At 42.6% G+C, this 19,006-nt stretch overlaps 2 protein-coding genes and 1 long non-coding RNA gene across 3 annotated transcripts in view; 1 reads left to right on the top strand and 2 right to left on the bottom strand.

Moving 5' to 3' along the window:
• LOC109865225 (uncharacterized) overlaps window positions 1-1,272 on the top strand; it is a 2,428-nt gene extending 1,156 nt beyond the window's left edge. Inside the window, exons 2-4 of the long non-coding RNA XR_004211564.1 lie at window positions 353-416; window positions 556-627; window positions 834-1,272. This is a non-coding gene — a long non-coding RNA (uncharacterized LOC109865225). The remainder of the gene's footprint in view (window positions 1-352; window positions 417-555; window positions 628-833) is intronic.
• A 116-nt stretch (window positions 1,273-1,388) lies between these two features.
• LOC109865319 (bestrophin-2) lies at window positions 1,389-8,965 on the bottom strand. Its single transcript, XM_031832268.1, has 9 exons — window positions 8,780-8,965; window positions 8,570-8,664; window positions 8,214-8,447; window positions 7,672-7,826; window positions 7,418-7,495; window positions 6,846-6,998; window positions 6,596-6,676; window positions 2,835-2,989; window positions 1,389-2,604 (listed from the first exon to the last, which is right to left on the bottom strand). The coding sequence occupies exons 1-9, from the start codon at window positions 8,929-8,931 to the stop codon at window positions 1,710-1,712; spliced, it is 1,998 nt and encodes a 665-aa protein (XP_031688128.1). The 5' UTR covers window positions 8,932-8,965; the 3' UTR covers window positions 1,389-1,709.
• Window positions 8,966-10,986: 2,021 nt separating this feature from the next.
• Window positions 10,987-17,570, bottom strand: LOC109864284 (ATPase asna1). The gene is made up of 7 exons (XM_031832263.1): window positions 17,398-17,570; window positions 16,520-16,667; window positions 15,946-16,094; window positions 14,023-14,173; window positions 13,567-13,674; window positions 13,114-13,311; window positions 10,987-13,017 (listed from the first exon to the last, which is right to left on the bottom strand). The coding sequence occupies exons 1-7, from the start codon at window positions 17,538-17,540 to the stop codon at window positions 12,889-12,891; spliced, it is 1,026 nt and encodes a 341-aa protein (XP_031688123.1). The 5' UTR covers window positions 17,541-17,570; the 3' UTR covers window positions 10,987-12,888.
• Window positions 17,571-19,006: the final 1,436 nt, after the last annotated feature.

Raw genomic sequence — 19,006 nt, 5'->3', positions numbered from 1 at the left:
TAGCTGGTCCTCACTACGAATATGTCACGAGGGCCAGCCGACTAGAGCATACAGGTCGCAGTGGTGGGTGGTATAAGGGACTTTGGTGACAAAACGGATGGCACTGTGATAGACAGCATCCAGTTTACTGAGTAGAGTATTGGAAGCTATTTTGTAAATGACATCGCCGAAGTCGAGGATCGGTCGGATAGTCAGTTTTACGAGGGTATGTGACAAATACAATTTGATTTGACTATTAATGTGATCCAATTTCTCAGGCTAGATGTTGCTGTTAGGCTAGTGGTCAGTCAGTGGCCCTGTTTTGGTGGTTTGGTTGGAGTGCTGATGTTTTATGGGCATCGTTGTGATACAGTTAGAAGATGATGACTGAAGAGGAGACTATTTCCTGTGATGTCATCATGACAGCTGTCAAAGAAGTGAGTGTTTGGCCTGATTTCAGAACCATGTTTGTCATACGCCATCATCTGTGGCAAATCTTTAATGCACCACCCAATGCTCTTAATTATATAGCCTCTAAAAAATATTTTGATGTTACTCTATATGTTGATGTTACAGGTCTCACATGAGAGGATCATGTCCAGACAAGACCAAGAGGAAAAGCTCACTATTACAGACTGGTACAGTATGGTGAGTGTGTGAGAATGTATGCTATTGTTTATGTCCTAAATAGTAACCTATTTCCTATATAGTGCATTACCCCAAAACTAGTCCACTATAAGGTCTCATTTCAAATGCAGAAAGTTGGAAAAGTGAGGACTGAATGTTATTGTTAAACCATGTGTATGTCACTCTACTGTTTGAACGAGAAATGAGTTTTTATGCATCCCCTCCAGTGTGTGACTCTCCAGCATCAGGAGCTGAGGCTGTCTGAGGGCTCTTACAGGCCTCCAGGCCAAGCCCAGTCCTTCCTGGCCCAGCAGAGGCAGTCAACCCAGGCCAGGAGCAGGAGAGGTATGGGGCTCTCTCCCAAGCTACAGCCCAGATAGGAGGGAGAGATGGAGGGAGAGGTCCCTCTGTTGGGGACGGTGGGATTGACAGTGGATGGACAAGGAACGTTGGAAGAGGATGTTGATGGGATATTAAATGGGATATAAAAAATATTTTATGTAACATTGGCGCCACCTGCTGGTCAAATGGTATTGGTGTTCGTTTTTTGTCCATCTCAGTTTGAATTTAAAAGTCTAAGGAATAGATAGGACAGTAAAGGACCATCACTATTACAATGTGTTGCCAATGGATTTTTGCGCTTCGAATAAAATATCAACATGACTTACAGAATAGTGCTCATTTTCTCCAGATTTAATTTGACTGTATTGTCTCATATCTGCTGTCATCCCAAACTATTGTGTCTCATAGCAACAGAAATGGAACTATGGCGAGAACGATTTGTCTTTTCTTTTTATTTACCTCATTATAATTCATAACAATGTAACAAGGTGAAAAATCATTCATCTAAAGTAAATGTACAGTGTAAGATTGGTGAACACAGTGAAAGCTGCAGCCCATCCTGCAGCATCTGGGTGGATTGTTCAGTAGGATGAACTTCATGCACATGATCTATAGACCAGTGATTTCTCATGAACATACTACAGTGACATATGACCTAGCTTTTCAGTGTAATGTGTTGGTCCCAGTTGGACAGAAGTGTGTATGTTCTCCCTTACTCATAGTCCGGTTCTGAAATGGCATCCTATTCCCTAAGTAGTGCACTAATTTTGGCTAGAACAGGGTGCAGTTTGTCGTTTCGGAGCCGATGGGGACTCTGACCCCATGCTGACGCTCCTATGACGCTTTGGGGCGCTGTAGGACGGCACAGTGAGGAAAGACATCTTGGCTCCACCAATTGGCGGCTTGGGAATGGCGGGGATCACTGTGCTCTGCTCTGTGATTGGTTCAGAGATGAAAAGGTCTTGGGTGGAGCAGGCTGTGGAACGGGGGTGGATGATTCTGGGGGCTAGGGGGCTGGAGGGGGTTGTCGAGGCTGGTCTGGGTGTCTTATCCTGGGGTTGTCTGATGGATGTTTGGCCTCTGTCTCTGGAAGGCTGGAGGGGTGATGGGAGCAGTGGCATGCGGCTTTGAATATCTCCTGTCACCTCAGTGTTCCCTTCCTCCATCTTCACTTTCTCTGCCCCCTTCTGGGTATTCCCCTCATCCTCTTCTTCTTCCTCCTCTTCTTCCATAATCTCTTCCTGGCTTTGAAGGGCATCCCCACATCTCTCCACCCCAACCCCAAACTGTACCTCCATGAGGGGTGTCCTAGCATTAAACACCCCTCCACACCTACATATGGTACTCTGAGTATCCTGACCCAAAACAGACGGCAGCGAGCCCCCAGACGGCCACAAAGTCTTCCCACCTTCATCATCCTCGTCCTCACCCTCTTCATCGCTGAATGAGGGCGGGTACATCCCGGAGCGACGGCGGAACCTTTGGAGCTGAGCGGAGGTGCGGCGCAGCGCCCCTCCAATGAGTCCCGTGGGGGACGGGGCAGTGAAGAGGAGACGGTTGAACAGGGCCATGTTGGGGTGGTGACCCCCACGCTGAGACTCCACGTTCTCAGTGATATCCGCCAGGGGCGCAAAGTGCATCTCCTCTTTGGGAATCCTGGAGGGGACAGACTCAATTCAAATCACTACAACTTGAATAATGCCCTTAGGGCCATACAGAAGTGTTAGCAAGGTTACAAACATACAACTAATCATCTTTGGATTTGTAAGACACACATACTGAATATCCTTACTTGCAACGAGGTGAACACATATTGGAGGTGTATTGTAGAAATGTATTGCACTTGCCCCAAAAATTGAATAAAATCAAATAGAATAGAGACTCACGCCATGTCGAAGGTGGAGCCCTGGAAGGAGGGTTTGCGCAGCCTGAATAGAGTTGCTGCAGTGTAGGGAGGACGGGGGTTAGAGTCGTTCCAATATCGGTCTCTTTCCATGATGGGAAGATCCCCATACATCTCATCGACTGCCATCATGGAGACCTGAGGAAACACACACTCAACCTCTTCAGTTTCAGATGAGGGAAGTTCCAAGAAACTCTTCTGTTGAAATTTCCTTTCACCCCACCATTTTTTTCTCTCACTTTGAGTGTTTCAAAAGTACTTATCCCACTCATGTACAAGTGTAGGCTCGGCCCTAATTTATGTGCTCTCTGTCACCTGGAGCTGCATAGAAAATGGCCAGCAACACAAGGAAAGCACAAAGGACAATGCTCAAGGACTAGCCAGCCCTTCCCCTCTGAGGGGCCAAAATGTATCTCTCTGTTACAGTATCCAGAGGACTGACTACTATAAAATAAAGATATAGTTTCCATGTCTGGTATCTATCTGAAACGTGTACCTTAAAGACTCTGAGGCAATATGTATGTTACTGGCCACTTATTTTCCACCATAATTTGCAAATAAATTCATTCAAAATCCTACAATGTGATTTTCTTTTTTTTTTTCTCATTTTGTCTGTCATAGTTGAAGTGTACCTATGATGAAAACTACAGGCCTCGCTCATCTTTTTTAGTGGGAGAACTTGCACAATTGGTGGCTGACTATGTATGTATGTATGTATGTATGTATATTGAATAAAAATATAAACGCAACATATGTAAAGTGTTGGTCCCATGTTTCATGAGCTGAAATTGAAAAAAATACATTTGCACAGAAAGCTTACTTCTCTCAAATGTTGTGCAGAAATTTGTTACATCCCTGTTTGTGAGCATTTAACCTTTTCCAAGATAATCCATCCACCTGACATGGAGTGTGGCATATCAAGAAGCGGATTAAAAAGCAGGATCATTACATAGGTGCACCTTGTGCTGAACACTCTAAAATGTGCAGTTCTGTCACACAACACAATGCCAGAGATGTCTCAAGTTTTGAGGGAGATGCAATTGGCATGCTGACTGCAGGAATGTCCACCAGAGCTGTTGCCAGAGAATTTAATGATAATTTCTCTACAATAAGTAGACTCCAAAGTCGTTTAAGAGAATTTGGCAGTACGTCCTACCGGCCTCAAAACCGTAGATCACGTGTAACCATGCCAGCCCAGGACCTCCACATCCACCTCCACCTCCGCTTTTTCACCTGTGCGATTGTCTGAGACCAGCCCCTCAGATAGCTGATGAAACTGTGGGTTTGCACCACAGGAGTTTGGTGGCATCTTAATTGGGGAGGACAGGCTCGTGGTAATGGCTGGAGCTGAATAGGTGGAATGGTATCAAATACATCAAACATGATTTCCATGTGCTTCATGCCATTCCATCCTCCCCGTTTCTGCACAAACTGTCAGAAACCATCTCAGGGGAGCTCATCTGCGCGCTCGTCATCCTCACCAGGGTACGGCGTCGTAGACAACTTCAGTGGGCAAATGCTCACCTTCGGTGGCCACTGGCACGCTGGAGAAGTGTGCTCTTCGAGGATGAATCCTGGTTTCAACTGTACCGGGCAGCGTTGTGTGGGCGAACGGTTTGCTGATGTCAATGTTGTGAACAGAGTGCCCCATGGTTGTGGTGGGGTTATAGTATGGGCAGGCATAAGCTACGAACAATGAACACAATTGCATTTTATCGATGGTAATTTGAATGCACAGAGATACCGTGACGAGATCCTGAGGCCATTGGTCGTACCCTTCATCCGCCGCCATCACCTCATGTTTCAGCATAATAACGCACGGCCCCATTTCACAAGGATCTGTACACAATACCTGGAAGCTGAAAATGCCCCAGTTCTTCCATGGCCTGCATACTCACCAGACATGTCATCCATTGAGCATGTTTGGGATGCTCTGGACCGACATGTACGACAGCGTGTGTCAGGTCCCACCAATACCCAGCAACTTTGCACAGCCATTGAAGACGAGTGGGACAACATTCCACAGGTCACAATCAATCAACAGCCTGATCAACTCTATGAGAAGGAGATGTGTCGTGCTGCACGAGGTAAATGGTGATCACACCAGATACTGACTGGCTTTCTGATCCACATCCATACCTTTTTGTTAAGGTATCTGTGACCAACATATGCATATCTGTATTCCAGTCATGTGAAATCCATAGATTAGGTCCTAATGAATTTATTTCAATTGATGGATTTCCTCATATGAACTGTAACTCAGTAAAATCTTTAAATTTGTTGCATGTTGCGTTCATATTTTTGTTCAGAGGATGATCTCTGTGGTAACTTGTATAAAGTAGTGAATGCTCCTTAGCAGGAGGGTGAACTCTAAATTACTCTGTGCAAAGGTGTTTTATGGTCCTCTCAGGAATATTTTGAAGTACTACTTAAGTAGTTTTGGGGGTATCGGTACTTTCTTTACTATTTATATTTTTTGACTAATTTTACTTTTACTTCACTACATTCCTAAAGAAAAGTATATACTTTTTTTTACTCCATACATTTTCCCTGACACCCAAAAGTAGTGAATGCTCCTTAGCAGGACAGGAAAATGGTGCAATTCACACACTTATCAAGAGAACATCCCTGGTAATCTCTACTGCCATCTGGTGGACTTACTAAACACACACGCTTCGTTTATAAATTATGTCTGAGTGTCGGAGTGGGCCACCATAAATTAAAAAACAAACAAGAAAATGGTGCTGTCTGGTTTGCATAATATAAGGAATTTTTAAATGATTTATACTTTTAGACTTTTACTCAAGTAGTATTTTACTAGGTGACTTTCACTTTTACTTGAGTCATTCTCTATGAAGGTATCTTTACTTTTACTCAAGTATGACAATGGGGTACTTTTTACACCACAGGATCTTTATGCCTAGACTAATGCTTTGTTAATGTCAGTATTGCCTTGTAGCTTAATCTTTATGCCTAGACTAATGCTTTGTTAATGTCAGTATTGCCTTGTAGCTTAATCTTTATGCCTAGACTAATGCTTTGTTAATGTCAGTATTGCCTTGTAGCTTAATCTTTATGCCTAGACTAATGCTTTGTTAATGTCAGTATTGCCTTGTAGCTTAATCTTTATGCCTAGACTAATGCTTTGTTAATGTCAGTATTGCCTTGTAGCTTAATCTTTATGCCTAGACTAATGCTTTGTTAATGTCAGTATTGCCTTGTAGCTTAATCTTTATGCCTAGACTAATGCTTTGTTAATGTCAGTATTGCCTTGTAGCTTAATCTTTATGCCTAGACTAATGCTTTGTTAATGTCAGTATTGCCTTGTAGCTTAATCGTTATGTCTACCCTAATGGTTTGTTAATGTCAGTATTGCCTTGTAGCTTAATCGTTATGTCTACCCTAATGTTTTGTTAATGTCAGTATTGCCTTGTAGCTTAATCGTTATGTCTTGCATGTGAAACCATTTGATATTTGCTTTTATGACCATTCCTTGATCTTAGTCAGCTAAACACATAATACTTGATAGCACATGGTTTAACCATGGTCTTGCATATTGCGATCTATATTATGGAGCCATTTAATTCATTTAATGGGCTAATTGCTTTGTCTTATTACGGGTTGCATGTGGTATATTTATAATATCACATATATGAAGTATTACCATATACATGTATATATTACATCTACGATAACAATGGGGGGTTGTGAGAAGGATAGCAATACATGTGATTCAATAGAAACCTGGAAGTTCCTGTCTATCAGCCAGTTGGTCTCAAAGTCATCATCGTCCTCTCCAAATGGATTTATCAACTGCTCTGCTACCTGAAAAACATTTTTTAAATGGTCATGTTCGTTGGGGCACGCAAGGGAAATGTTTTAAAACATTTTGCAACGGAAAAAAAATAAGTTTGTTTTTGGTAGCCTCTCCCTGTTTCAGTCTGGTTTTCTTCCATTTGCGACCTAGAGAACACAACAATGAATTTCCACTGACCTTGAGCCAGCCAGCGTAGAAGAAGAACTGTAGCAGAGTGAAGATGGGGACGTACAGGTCCAGGTCATGACCCAGGTAGCCCTGTGTGGGGTCCAGGAACTGACGTCCTATCAGACACACAAAGAAAAAACTGTACACGGCCAGAGTCACCACCTATAGGGATGGTGGAGACGAGAACATAGGACACCGAATGAGTGATGCCGACAGAGAAAATTATACAATGATTGCACATACAATCACCTGCATGCACATACACACACACACACACACACACACACACACACACACACACACACACACACACACACACACACACACACACACACACACACACACACACACACACACATACACACACACACACACATACACACACACGTACACACACACACACTCACACACATACACATACACACACACACACACACACACACACACACTCACACACACATACACATACACACATACACACACACATACACACACACATACACACACACACACACACACACACACACACACACACACACACACACTCACACTCACACACACACACATACACACACACACACCTGAGTGTAGACCAGGGGAACACTGATCATGTCGTAATGGAAAAGCATACTGCAGTTCCCTCTGAAATGATTGAGCTCCTGCCGACATAAACAGACAAGCACACAAATGTAAGTTATTGTTTTTGTTGAATGTATTGTTTTTGTGTAAGGTTCAGTCAGTATGTAAGTCGGGTACAGCTTATTCATGTCATATAACTATTGACATAATGTGGTTTATCACTATGACGCTTTAGGTGTGTTGTATTGTAGACTACCTCCAGCACTAGTTTGAGGGTGCTGTCGTCCTTAATCCTGCCCTCACAGCGGGCCAGGGCGGCCAGGTTAGTGAACCACACACAGGGAATCCAGTACTTGTTATAGGGGGACTTGAGGCTCTCAAACTTCTTCCGCTCCTCCTTGGTCATGAACCCTGAGGAGAGGGGAGTGTATCTGTCACAGGTGGGGTCGGAACCCCCATGTACTGCTTTAAAACCCAATGTCTTAATTAGGCCAAGAGGAAATTGGACCGAGGGTGACACTGATTAAAGATGCAGGCAGGGCTACCTCATCACCAGAGCGTGAGTCTGACTCACCTCCGCTAGACCGCTACATAAACTATAGGGATGTGTTTGGAAGACACAGGATGTGGGACAAAACTGCAAGTGGTATGGTGTATCCAGATGTACACTGTAGGCTACTTTCTTGTGTTTGAATTCTGAAAATCTGCAAAGTGCAATTTTACCTTGAAGGCAAAATCTGGAAAGTGTAATATCTCCTCAAAGGCAGTCTCTTAGCTGCATCTGAATGACACATTTACCTGCTTCCACGACGTGGTCCATGGTCGGGAAGCGTTTGAACACCGCGGTGCTGACCGAGCGCAAAATCAGTAACGCGGACAGACTTGCATAGCGCATCATGGTGCGTCGCAGCAGCCGCCCGCGCTCGTCCACACCCTGCAGGCCGCCGGAGAGCACGCACATCAGGCGGTCAGGTAATGGAATGCGGGTGTACTGATTCCACCAGCGGTTCACCACCAGTGTCACGTAAAAACCTGGAAAACAGCAGCAAATGGTTCTGTAATGAATGGTGGTATTTTCTTATAGAATAGAAGAATATTAGAATAGAAGAATATTATAATAGAATCTGTGTTAATGATTTAGTAATATTGCCCACCTAGCACAAAAGACATGGGGATGAGACTGGCATAGTGGTTGCAGTAAATTGCCAGTTTTTCAAAATACCTCTTCTGCTCATCAAAAAGGAAGAATCTTAAGAGGTAAAAGTTACATAATAATGTGCACCAATTAAAACAAACTGAAATCTTCAAATAGTAATGGAACGTTCAAATAATGATGTAAACTTGGTAGCCAAAGGCTCTCATACCTGTAAGTGACACTGATGGCAGTATACATGGCGAAGAAAGCAAGGAACTCCTTCCATAAGACCTTGTAGATGCTTCCCCTCCAGGCCAGGAGCAGTTTGGAGAACCCGCAGAAGCGCGCATTGGCAACTTGCGCGGTGTAGGTGACCGTCATGATGTCATCTATCAATTATTCTATCATATAAAAAAATTTGTATATCTCGGAAAACATATATTTTGTTGGTTTTGTTTCTATTAATCAAGGGAAATGGAAAGAAAACCCATGTCTAACCCTCCACAAATCATACCTATACAGTTTTGTTTATGTAACAGGTGTAAAATATACTTAATGTATTTCACCGAAAATCCCTCATATTTATTTATTATTTATTAATTTCTGGTTATTTTCAGATGTATTACAATACTTTCAAGAGTGAACTATTTTATTGTATTTCTTTTCTAAATTGTGTTGATGTTGTGATGTCATCTACGAGAACCATGCTTTTACGCCTGTTTGGTCAAAGCGTGATGAGGAGAGGTATGTGTTACTGTTTATTTTGAATGCACATGTTAGCAAGTGTTCACAAATGCACACAAAAAAAAACAAGCTACAATTATATCATCATTGATTTAGTGTTGTTGCACTACTGTTAGTAGGAATATATATTAGCGTGAATGGGGATCATTTTCGAGAGCAACTTTGATTGCAAATTTGCAAGGTTACCGTTAGCTTTGGGTGTGGTAGAGGCTCTCTTTCAGGTACAGACAGCGTGAGTTTTCTGACGATTTTCTCACGGGAATTCTGCACCGTCTTTTGTCAGGCAAATATACTTATGTACGACAGTCCAGACGGCAGCATTAACGTTTGCCTTGCATTTGTATCCATTCCATGCAGGTATGTTGTGAAATGTGACGTTTTTGTATTTAATTTAGCTATCGTTCATTTTGTTACCTGTCCGGTCATGTCAGGAATGGCGTTGTTACCTCATTAGTATGCCTCGGGTATAGTAGTGCAATAGTACACTCAAATACATATTTAGCACTTATTAGCAAATTAGTGTATTGGTGTACAATGTTTCTAAAATGAAATTTGAGTATTTTGAAAATATTAACATGCACATTTTGTACAATGCATTTTTTTGTTTTTGCGAGTTTGCTCAAAGCGTGACGAGGAGAGACAAATATACTTATGTATGAGAGTCCAGACGACAGCATTAAGCAGACAACTGCAGAGTTGTGTCCAGAGCTTTCCCTTCCCTTCCCATCCACCTACACCTACACCCCACCAGAACACAACACATTTAGACTTTGCGTAAAAGTCCATGAAAACACCTAGTTCGATGGACAAATTTAGGACAGATATGCAACAAATGGTATTACCTCTAGTCTACTGTTGTGCAGTGAGTGGATCTTTGGGGTGTTTGCAGGTTCAAGTTAATCAACAATCTCCGCGCTTAGCATTATTGCTGCGCACGATCAAAGCCTTTACATAATTCCATAGCCTAATACATCTGTACAACTTTGATATTCTCTACTAACCTTTCTACGTCCATCGTTGGTAACCCATTCAGCCGATACATCATACAGTAAAAGAAGGCAACAGTAGAGGGTAATCCTTGGATGCTGGAGCCTCAGCAGTGCGTTCAGTGGTTCGAGCGCCCCGGGGCAAATCCCGAAAATTGGAGGGAGACGAAGCTCGTTAGTACATGCCCCCTACTGGGAGAGCGAGCTTTTCTGCACAGTGCATTTTAAATCGGTGATGGACCACAAGCGACAGCCTGCGGAGCACTACACAATGTCAAAAATGTGCGTAAAAACTAGAAGAAAAGAAGTATTGGAAAACAGGAAATAGTCAGACTGGCACTGATAAAAAACGACTAAACCATGTAACAGTATGGTAATATTTATTAAATTGTGCATATATTAGAAATAGGTTGTGGTGAATTATGTTTTTCGATCGAGGCAAGTGTTTTTTTCCAGTCCATTGACAAATTTGAATTAATTCTACAAAACACTGTGTTAGCTCAACAGGAGGCTTGTTGTTTGTAGGTTCTGAGCGTAGAAGTCACCCACAAAGTCAGGACCTGTCAAGACGAATCTGTTGTTCAACAAGGCATGTTGTACCGCAGACCATCCATGCGTGTCCCGGCTGCGTCTTGGGGTCGCCTGCGTCCGTAACATTATTTGGTTATGAAAGCTGTGTTAATAAATAAAAACACAACCAAAAATCTCCCTGCGAATTAGACATGTTTGTTTTTTATTTAGTAAGTTTAACAATTGCCTGGGGGGGGTATCCATAACTTGAAGCATTAATAACATTGCATGGATAAAATCAAATCAAAATGACCCTTCCAAGACTTGTGTTGCTGCTGCAGAGATTATGGGGCTATAGTTGGTAGTATAACGACCACTTCTGGTGTTTGAATATCTTGATGACAAGTCAAATTGACAGCTAGTGGGACATTTTGCCTGTGGATCACAAAGAAGCTGTGCCAATTGTGCACGAATGCAAAAATGCAGGCAACACAAAAATCCCACACTGAATGTCTCAATAGGAGCTAAATAATGAACCAACCTTTCAACAGGGGACCAATCAACATTCAGTAATTAATTGTATATTATAATGCACTAATAAGGCATTCATTAAGCCAAGTAGCCAAATAGCATCACGCTGTGTACCCGAATAGAGAGCCCTCTACACAACAGACAGGGTGTGTCTGAAACAGCACACCATTCCCTATATAATGCACTACTTTTGACCAGGAAGAAAGAGAGATTTGTTTAACCAGACTAAGTCCCCCCCACCCATACTGAACACTGTACTCAATGGTGAGTGCAGCATTCAGTCTGGTTCAACCAGGCTTGAGGGAAAAGTGGCACTTTAAAAGCTTTACACAAAGACTGCTTCAGTGGCCTCCTAGAGTAGGGAAAACAATGACATTGGCATAAAATAATTACAAGTAGCCATCTGATACTGTAGATTATAGATGAATGACACTGCTCAGCGATCAATAAATATAATTTCTTTATCCAAGAACTGAACTAAATGTAGGTGGGGACATGCTATTTACACCATAAACACATGGTGCGTGAGAACAACATTTTGGTCAAATAATGTAGTTAAGTATGTCCATGCTATTATTACTCAAGTATTCAAATGCCCTTCTAAGGCTGGTCAGTGGACTGATGGGATTGGTGGGACAGAAATATAACATGATCTGAAAACCCTTCCCTCTAGGCCTATATCCCTCTTCATAGTGACTATTCACCCTGGGGTCATAAGTCTTCACCCTGCATCACACACACCCACCTTCATCCATAACAGACTAAACTTTCCCACCACTCATATTATTCTCCATTCCCACAATGGAGGGCATTAAGTAGTCAGAATATGCATCCAAAATGGCACCCTATTCCCTATATATAGTGCACTACATTTGACCAGGGCCCTGGTCAAAATGTGTGGCAATAATGCACTATACAGGGAATAGGTTGCCATTTCAGATGCAAACCAAACAGATACAGTCTAATTAAATCACATGGTAAAAACCAAAGATGCAGTCGATCGTCTCAAAGCTGTTTTATACTGAAAAACACAGCAGCGGCACCAGACACCAAACTCAGCCATTAAGGATAGTTTCACTTGTACATTACTGAGGCTGGAATATGGAAGGAAAAATAGGATGAGGGAGGCAGGATGAGGGAGGCAGGAAGAGGGAGGCAGGAAGAGGGGGGGGCTCAAGTGTTCCTCTGGGAAAAGTAAAATTCTTTAGGAATAGTTCATCTTTTCCCTGGTGAGATATGATGGAGAGAATGGTATGGATAGAATGATAGAGAAAAGTGAGAGGAGAGAGATAAATCACATGTGGATCCTCCTTTCTCTTTTAGACTGTAGGCCTACAACAGGAGCAGGTGGTTGTGTGTCCTGGTGTTCTGTGTTGTCCGCCCCCTGTGTGAGTCGTTTTTGCTGTAGTGGTTTAGGTTCCTGAAGATGAAGAGGATGGGGATGTTCTTGCTGTAGTGGTTTAGGTTCCTGAAGATGAAGAGGATGTTCTTGCTGGGTTGCTGTAATGCTGGGGTCAAGGGGGACGGAGATGTTGAGTTCAGACTGCGACTGGGAGTCAGAGGTCAATCACTTGGTAGGGGGGATGTAGGGCTCCAGGAGTTGCATTGAGAAGGTGTTGACTTTTTCGGACCCCCGTACCTCGTGGGGCAGCAGCGGTAACTTGATTATGTGGAAATCTTCATATAGATCCTCCATCTGGGACAGAGAATAAAAGTTAAGACATCGTTGTAGGGGCAGAGCACGTGGTGACAGACTATTGACAACATGAAGACTACTTATGCCGTGCTTTACCTGGTCCAGGTACTTGGACTGGATCTTGTGGCGGGCCTCGCACATCTTGCATGGCCGGTCTGAGTCGGGGAACACCAGCTGGTTGACGATAATGTTGTGCGTGTCGATGCGACACTTGGCCAGCTCCTGGATCAGGCGCTCCGTCTCGTACAAGGACAGGAACTCGGCGATGCACACACAGATAAACGTTGTTTGTTCCTATGAGGGAGTGTGGAGAGGGGCGGAGAGAGGCGTCAAACACAAGTAGAGACATAGTCACTATACGGACTCCAAAAACTGTAATTAATACACAATACTCAAATAACTCCACATAGTGAAGTAGAGTGGTTATCAATCAAATTTACTTAATGCAGGTGTATATACACATCAATGTTTTCCTAGAGCGAAGATGTTCGGTAAAGCATTGTTAAGGAGATCAATGTTTCTAAATGGGTTGGTGTTGGTCTGACTTACAGGGTCTTTGAACTGCTCACTGACAGAGCGGATGACTGGTAGGGTCTCCTCCAGCTTAGAGGCCAGCTGGTCTGCGTTCATGTCTCCCAGACCCAGCATGTTACACATCTACGGGGGAGAAAGAGTGAGAACTAGAGAGAAGGATCATGCACAAGTGGCAACAATAAGAGAACTGATGCTACCGACTCAGATAGCAACTCTGGTCAATAAAAACAGAGCAACTAGAGCTTCATGCTTAACACAGAAATAAATCAACAGTCAGTAGGCCTTACCTGTGAGATGAAGAGGCTGATCTGGTTTAGGGCTAGTAGACCTTACCTGTGAGATGAAGGGGCTGATCTGGTTTAGGGCTAGTAGACCTTACCTGTGAGATGAAGAGGCTGATCTGGTTTAGGGCTAGTAGACCTTACCTGTGAGATGAAGGGGCTGATCTGGTTTAGGGCTAGTAGACCTTACCTGTGAGATGAAGGGACTAATCTGGTTCTTGATCTGCATGAGTCGTCCCAGGCCTCTCTCCACTATGGTGGGGAAGTTGAGCAGACGTAGTGTGTGGCCAGTGGGGGCAGTGTCGAACACCACCACAGAGAAGTTCATGCCTTTCACTAACCTGAACAGAGAGGAAAAGAGTATGACTGAGGAACACTGGAGTTAGTCAATAGAACCTTATTAACCCTCTAGTTTCTAAGCTGGGGGGAGGGGGGGGTTCTACTAACATATAGATTTGTTTTAAGATGATTTAGCTATTTGATTATGAATATTAAGACCCCTTATTAAGGCAGGGTTTTGTGATTTGCCCTCGAACTACACAACTGGTTAAAATAATCAACTAATCATCAAGCTTTGAATCAGCTGTGTAATGTTAGAGTAAAAAACAAAACAGTTTGGGAAACCCTGCCTTAAGGAGTCTTAAAATTCAAATAGCTAAATGATCCTTGGTGTGACCATCTTAAAACAAATCTATTTTAGCTTAGCAGAACCCCCCCAGAAACTAAACTAAGTGCATCAAAGCAGGGGTCGAGAGACAGAAGCGGTTTTTCAATCTCAAGGACATCAAACTGTTAAACAGCCACCACTAACATTGAGTTGCTGCTGCCAACATACTGACTCAAATCTCTAGCCACTTTAATAAATTGGATGTAATAAAATGTATCACTAGTCACTTTAAACAATGCCACTTTATATAATGATTACATACCCTACATTACTCATCTCATGTATATACTGTACACTATACCATCTACTGCATCTTGCCTATGCCACACGGCCATCCATATATTTGTATGTACATACTCTTATTCATCCCTTTACACTTGTGTGTATAAGGTAGTTGTTGTGAATTTGTTAGATTACTTGTTAGATATTACTGCACTGAACTAGAAGCACAAGCATTTCGCTCCACTCGCATTAGCATCTGCTAACCATGTGTATGTGACCAAGAAAATTTGATTTAGGAAACACTGCCTTAAGGTATCAAAAAAAAAATATATATATATATATATAAAAAAAAGATTTGATGAAACATTGAATAACTGCATTACTGCTATTAAACGCATTGAATAACAGATCCATTACTTGGAACATATTTTTTTGACTATACTAAGGAAGTTTGTTCTGAAATGTCCATCCTATATCTGAGAGATATATTCTTATTTTAGGAAATAAACTATTTTTAAAATCCTGTACAGGGGACCTTCATACGACTCTTGTGAGTGTCCTAGAGACATGTATGCGTTTGTGAGAGACTCACCTTTCTACAGAGTGGTCATATTAGTGTGTAGCCCAAACTGTTTGGACGCTACAGGCAGAAGAGGCAGTAACGACTTCAGATGAGTCCCGTGATACTTGTGGGGGTCGTAGAGCAAAATGGAGAACACCATCGTGTTCATGAGACTCTCAGTTTGTAGGCCAAGCCGTTCGGACACTACAGACATATTTGTGCGAAGACCGATTTTCGGGATGTCTAATGGTCTGACAAACACCGCTCTAGCTTTGCCACCTTTCACCGCAAGTGCAGAAGGGCGATATCGGCGGATGCGGTGGATTGAGACCCATGCAAAAAAAACATCTTTCATTTAAACAGATGGATTTTAAAATTATGGCCGTGGAAATTGTAGGAAAAGGGTTAAGCTAACCCAGACGTATGAATTTGATTCGGGTGACAATAAAACCCAATAACAGCAGCCCAACTCATTTCTACCACCACAAGTACAGACCAACAGCAACACTATCATCCATTGATATGGTGCATTATAGCACAGAAACTGAACATAACCAATGATTCACTGAATTTAAAGAACTTTTAAAAACACAATGTGTATCGATAACTATGTGGAGCCATTAAGTGTTGACTTCATGACCTCCGTGTGTGCGTCTCCGTACCTCATGACTTCTGCGTAGCTCATGGCCTCGTCGATGCCGGGGAAGGCACTCATGGCCTCCTGCATCATCTTCTTGCCCATACTCAGCATGTTATCCTCTTCAAAGAACTCATCTGGGAGCTCCGCCACACCCAGGCTGGGATCAATCTCCTGCAGGGGCACACACACACACACACACACACACACAGAGCAGAGGTCAGGGCAAGACACAGGAGGAAAGAGAACATCTCCATCTTAGGGAAAAACAGACTTTGCTTGCAGGACTTTTTTTTATACTGATGGCTAGATTGTGTGTGAAACACAAACTATTGTGTGAATCAAGAGTTTACAGTCTTGCCTGTGTCATTCTCCAAACAAAGCTTGCTGAATGTCACCCTCAAGTCAACATAAGCTCTCCTAAGTCGACTTCTATGAATATATTGACGGTGAGGAGGTAGTCTGACAAACCAGCTCTTTGCCTCTACTCATTCTCCAAACCTAGTAAGAGAGTGCATACTGCAGAGAGCGACATCACCAGTCTGTAGTGTAGACAAAAAAAAACTGGGGCAGAGAGACTGGGTCTAATGCTGACATACCATAGCGAAGAGGTTCTCGTAGCCCTGGACTTTTGTGGGCACCTTTGAGAACTTCTGGTCAAAGGCATCTGAGATGTTGTGTGCCGGGTCAGTGGAGATGATGAGCACGCTGTCACGCACCGCAGCCAGCTGTACAGCCAGACTGCAGCTGTGGGGGCAAAGGACAGACGGAAACATTAGCACACATAGACAGAAATGTCATGAGCACGCACAGACAGACAAATAAATATGACCATAGACATGAACACTGATAGACAGACACATGAGCACAGACAAACAAGACAGACAGTTATCTTTTTCAACCCTTCAGTTAGAAATTGTTTACGTATGTATACGTTACTACATTAGAAACATGATGTCTTCTCAATTAAATAAAAATCAGCTTCACATGAAACTGACAAATTTAACCACCGAACTTTGACATTGGTGTTTGAAAGTGATGGTCCATGTTGAGTTGATGGTAGTGTCTAGCTAAAACTAGTTAGCTAGATAACGTTAGATAGCCGAGTTTGCTAACCTGATGCTTGCTGTTAATGTAAAAGATTGTTCAGAACTGTTTATAACTCGCTGGATTGCTAGCTAACGTAGTAAGCAATGACAGTCTTATGAATTTGACAGCTAGCTAACTAGTTAGCTACAGTTGCTAGCTATTATTGTCATTTTAGCTAACCATATAATTAGCTAACGTTAGCTCACTGTGTTTCCCACTGAAATAAGAGCTACGCTGATGGTAAATTAAGGTCAATAAAGAAACATTAATTGAACGTCGGGCTAGCGGTATTGAACAAGATACGCTAGATATCTATACTTGGCTAGGCCATTCATTTTGCTAGTGACGTTAGCTAATAGTGACAAAGCACTATTTTGCATCGACCTACCTGCATGTTGTTTTGCCAACGCCACCTTTGCCTCCAACAAATATCCATTTCAGAGATTTCTGCTCTATAATGTTTTTCAATGTTGGTTCTAAAGGCTCCACATCGGGCGCATCTTCAAATTCTTCTTCCAACGAAGCTGCCATCTTGTGTGTACAGGTCAACAAATGGGATGTACCAAATAATAAAAAACAGCTGGGTAAAAAAAAAGCGACCCTCTTTTGGGCTATACCAAGGCTAAATAGTTTAGCGATCAAAATGTAAACATATTTTCAGCAAACAATCTAATCAAAAACCAAATGAAAAACACTCAATTTCTAAGAAACAATAAAACAATGGATAGATATTGAGCAATAAAGACACAGGAGGCCCATCTATTAGGAATTTTTGTTTTTATTCCACATCAGAAATAACAGTAAGAGGACACATTATAAGACATATATATGGGAGAGTTCTGACAAATGCTTGATAGGCATCTTCAGCCCATTCTAAATTGTTAGCTTTTTTTGTTGCATTGAATTACCATTATTTGGCTGGGGTCCTCAAAGGGAAAACATGGGCCATGTGTGGGCTTCGAGGAAAATGAGCCGGTATGTCTTTCAAATTCAAAATACATAAAATACATCAACATGGAATAATAATGAAAAGTTTTAATATATTTATCTTTTTAAAATCTTCTGAATTTTAAATAGACTAGATGCTGTGTTGCATATTGGGGCCATGTGTGGGCTGTACCTTGCTCAAGGTCACATAGAAATGTTTCACATTGTCGGATTGGGTTTTCGAACCAGCGACCTTTCGGTAACTGTCACAACACTCTAACCTTTAGGCTACCTGCCTTTCACAATGCGGATTACACATTGGTCCTAAAATAAAGAAAAGGGGATTGGGAAATCTTGAATTGCACCACCATCTAACACTGCACCTATACACTATCCCCCCAAATCCACCACCCCATCCCACTACTTTGGCCCTAAATGATCCTAAACCAGACCGTCAGCCTGGGAGGATGGAACCCCTTCTCTCAAAATTTCCTGTAAATCTTCGGCACTACAATCTCTCACACCCAAATACACTGCTCAAAAAAATAAAGGGAACACTTAAACAACACAATGTAACTCTAAGTCAATCACACTTGAAATCAAACTGTCCACTTAGGAAGCAACACTGATTGACAATAAATGTCACATGCTGTTGTGCAAATGGAATAGACAACAGGTGGAAATTATAGGCAATTAGCAAGACACCCCCAATAAAGGAGTGGTTCTGCAGGTGGTGACCACAGACCACTTCTCAGTTCCTATGCTTCCTGGCTGATGTTTTGGTCACTTTTGAATGCTGGCGGTGCTTTCACTCTAGTGGTAACATGAGACGAAGTCTATAACCCACACAAGTGGCTCAGGTAGTGCAGCTCATCCAGATTGGCACATCAGATTGGCAAGAAGGTTTGCTGTGTCTGTCAGCGTAGTGTCCAGAGCATGGAGGCGCTACCAGGAGACAGGCCAGTACATCAGGAGACGTGGAGGAGGCCATAGGAGGGCAACAACCCAGCAGCAGGCCCGCCACCTCCGCATTTGTGCAAGGAGGAGCAGGAGGAGCACTGCCAGAGCCC

Source organism: Oncorhynchus kisutch, linkage group LG1 (genome assembly GCF_002021735.2).
Source record: "Oncorhynchus kisutch isolate 150728-3 linkage group LG1, Okis_V2, whole genome shotgun sequence".
In the NCBI taxonomy this organism is placed as follows: domain Eukaryota; kingdom Metazoa; phylum Chordata; class Actinopteri; order Salmoniformes; family Salmonidae; genus Oncorhynchus; species Oncorhynchus kisutch.
The sequence above is the reverse complement of the archived record's forward strand: the minus strand, read 5'-3'. Positions and strand labels throughout refer to the sequence as shown.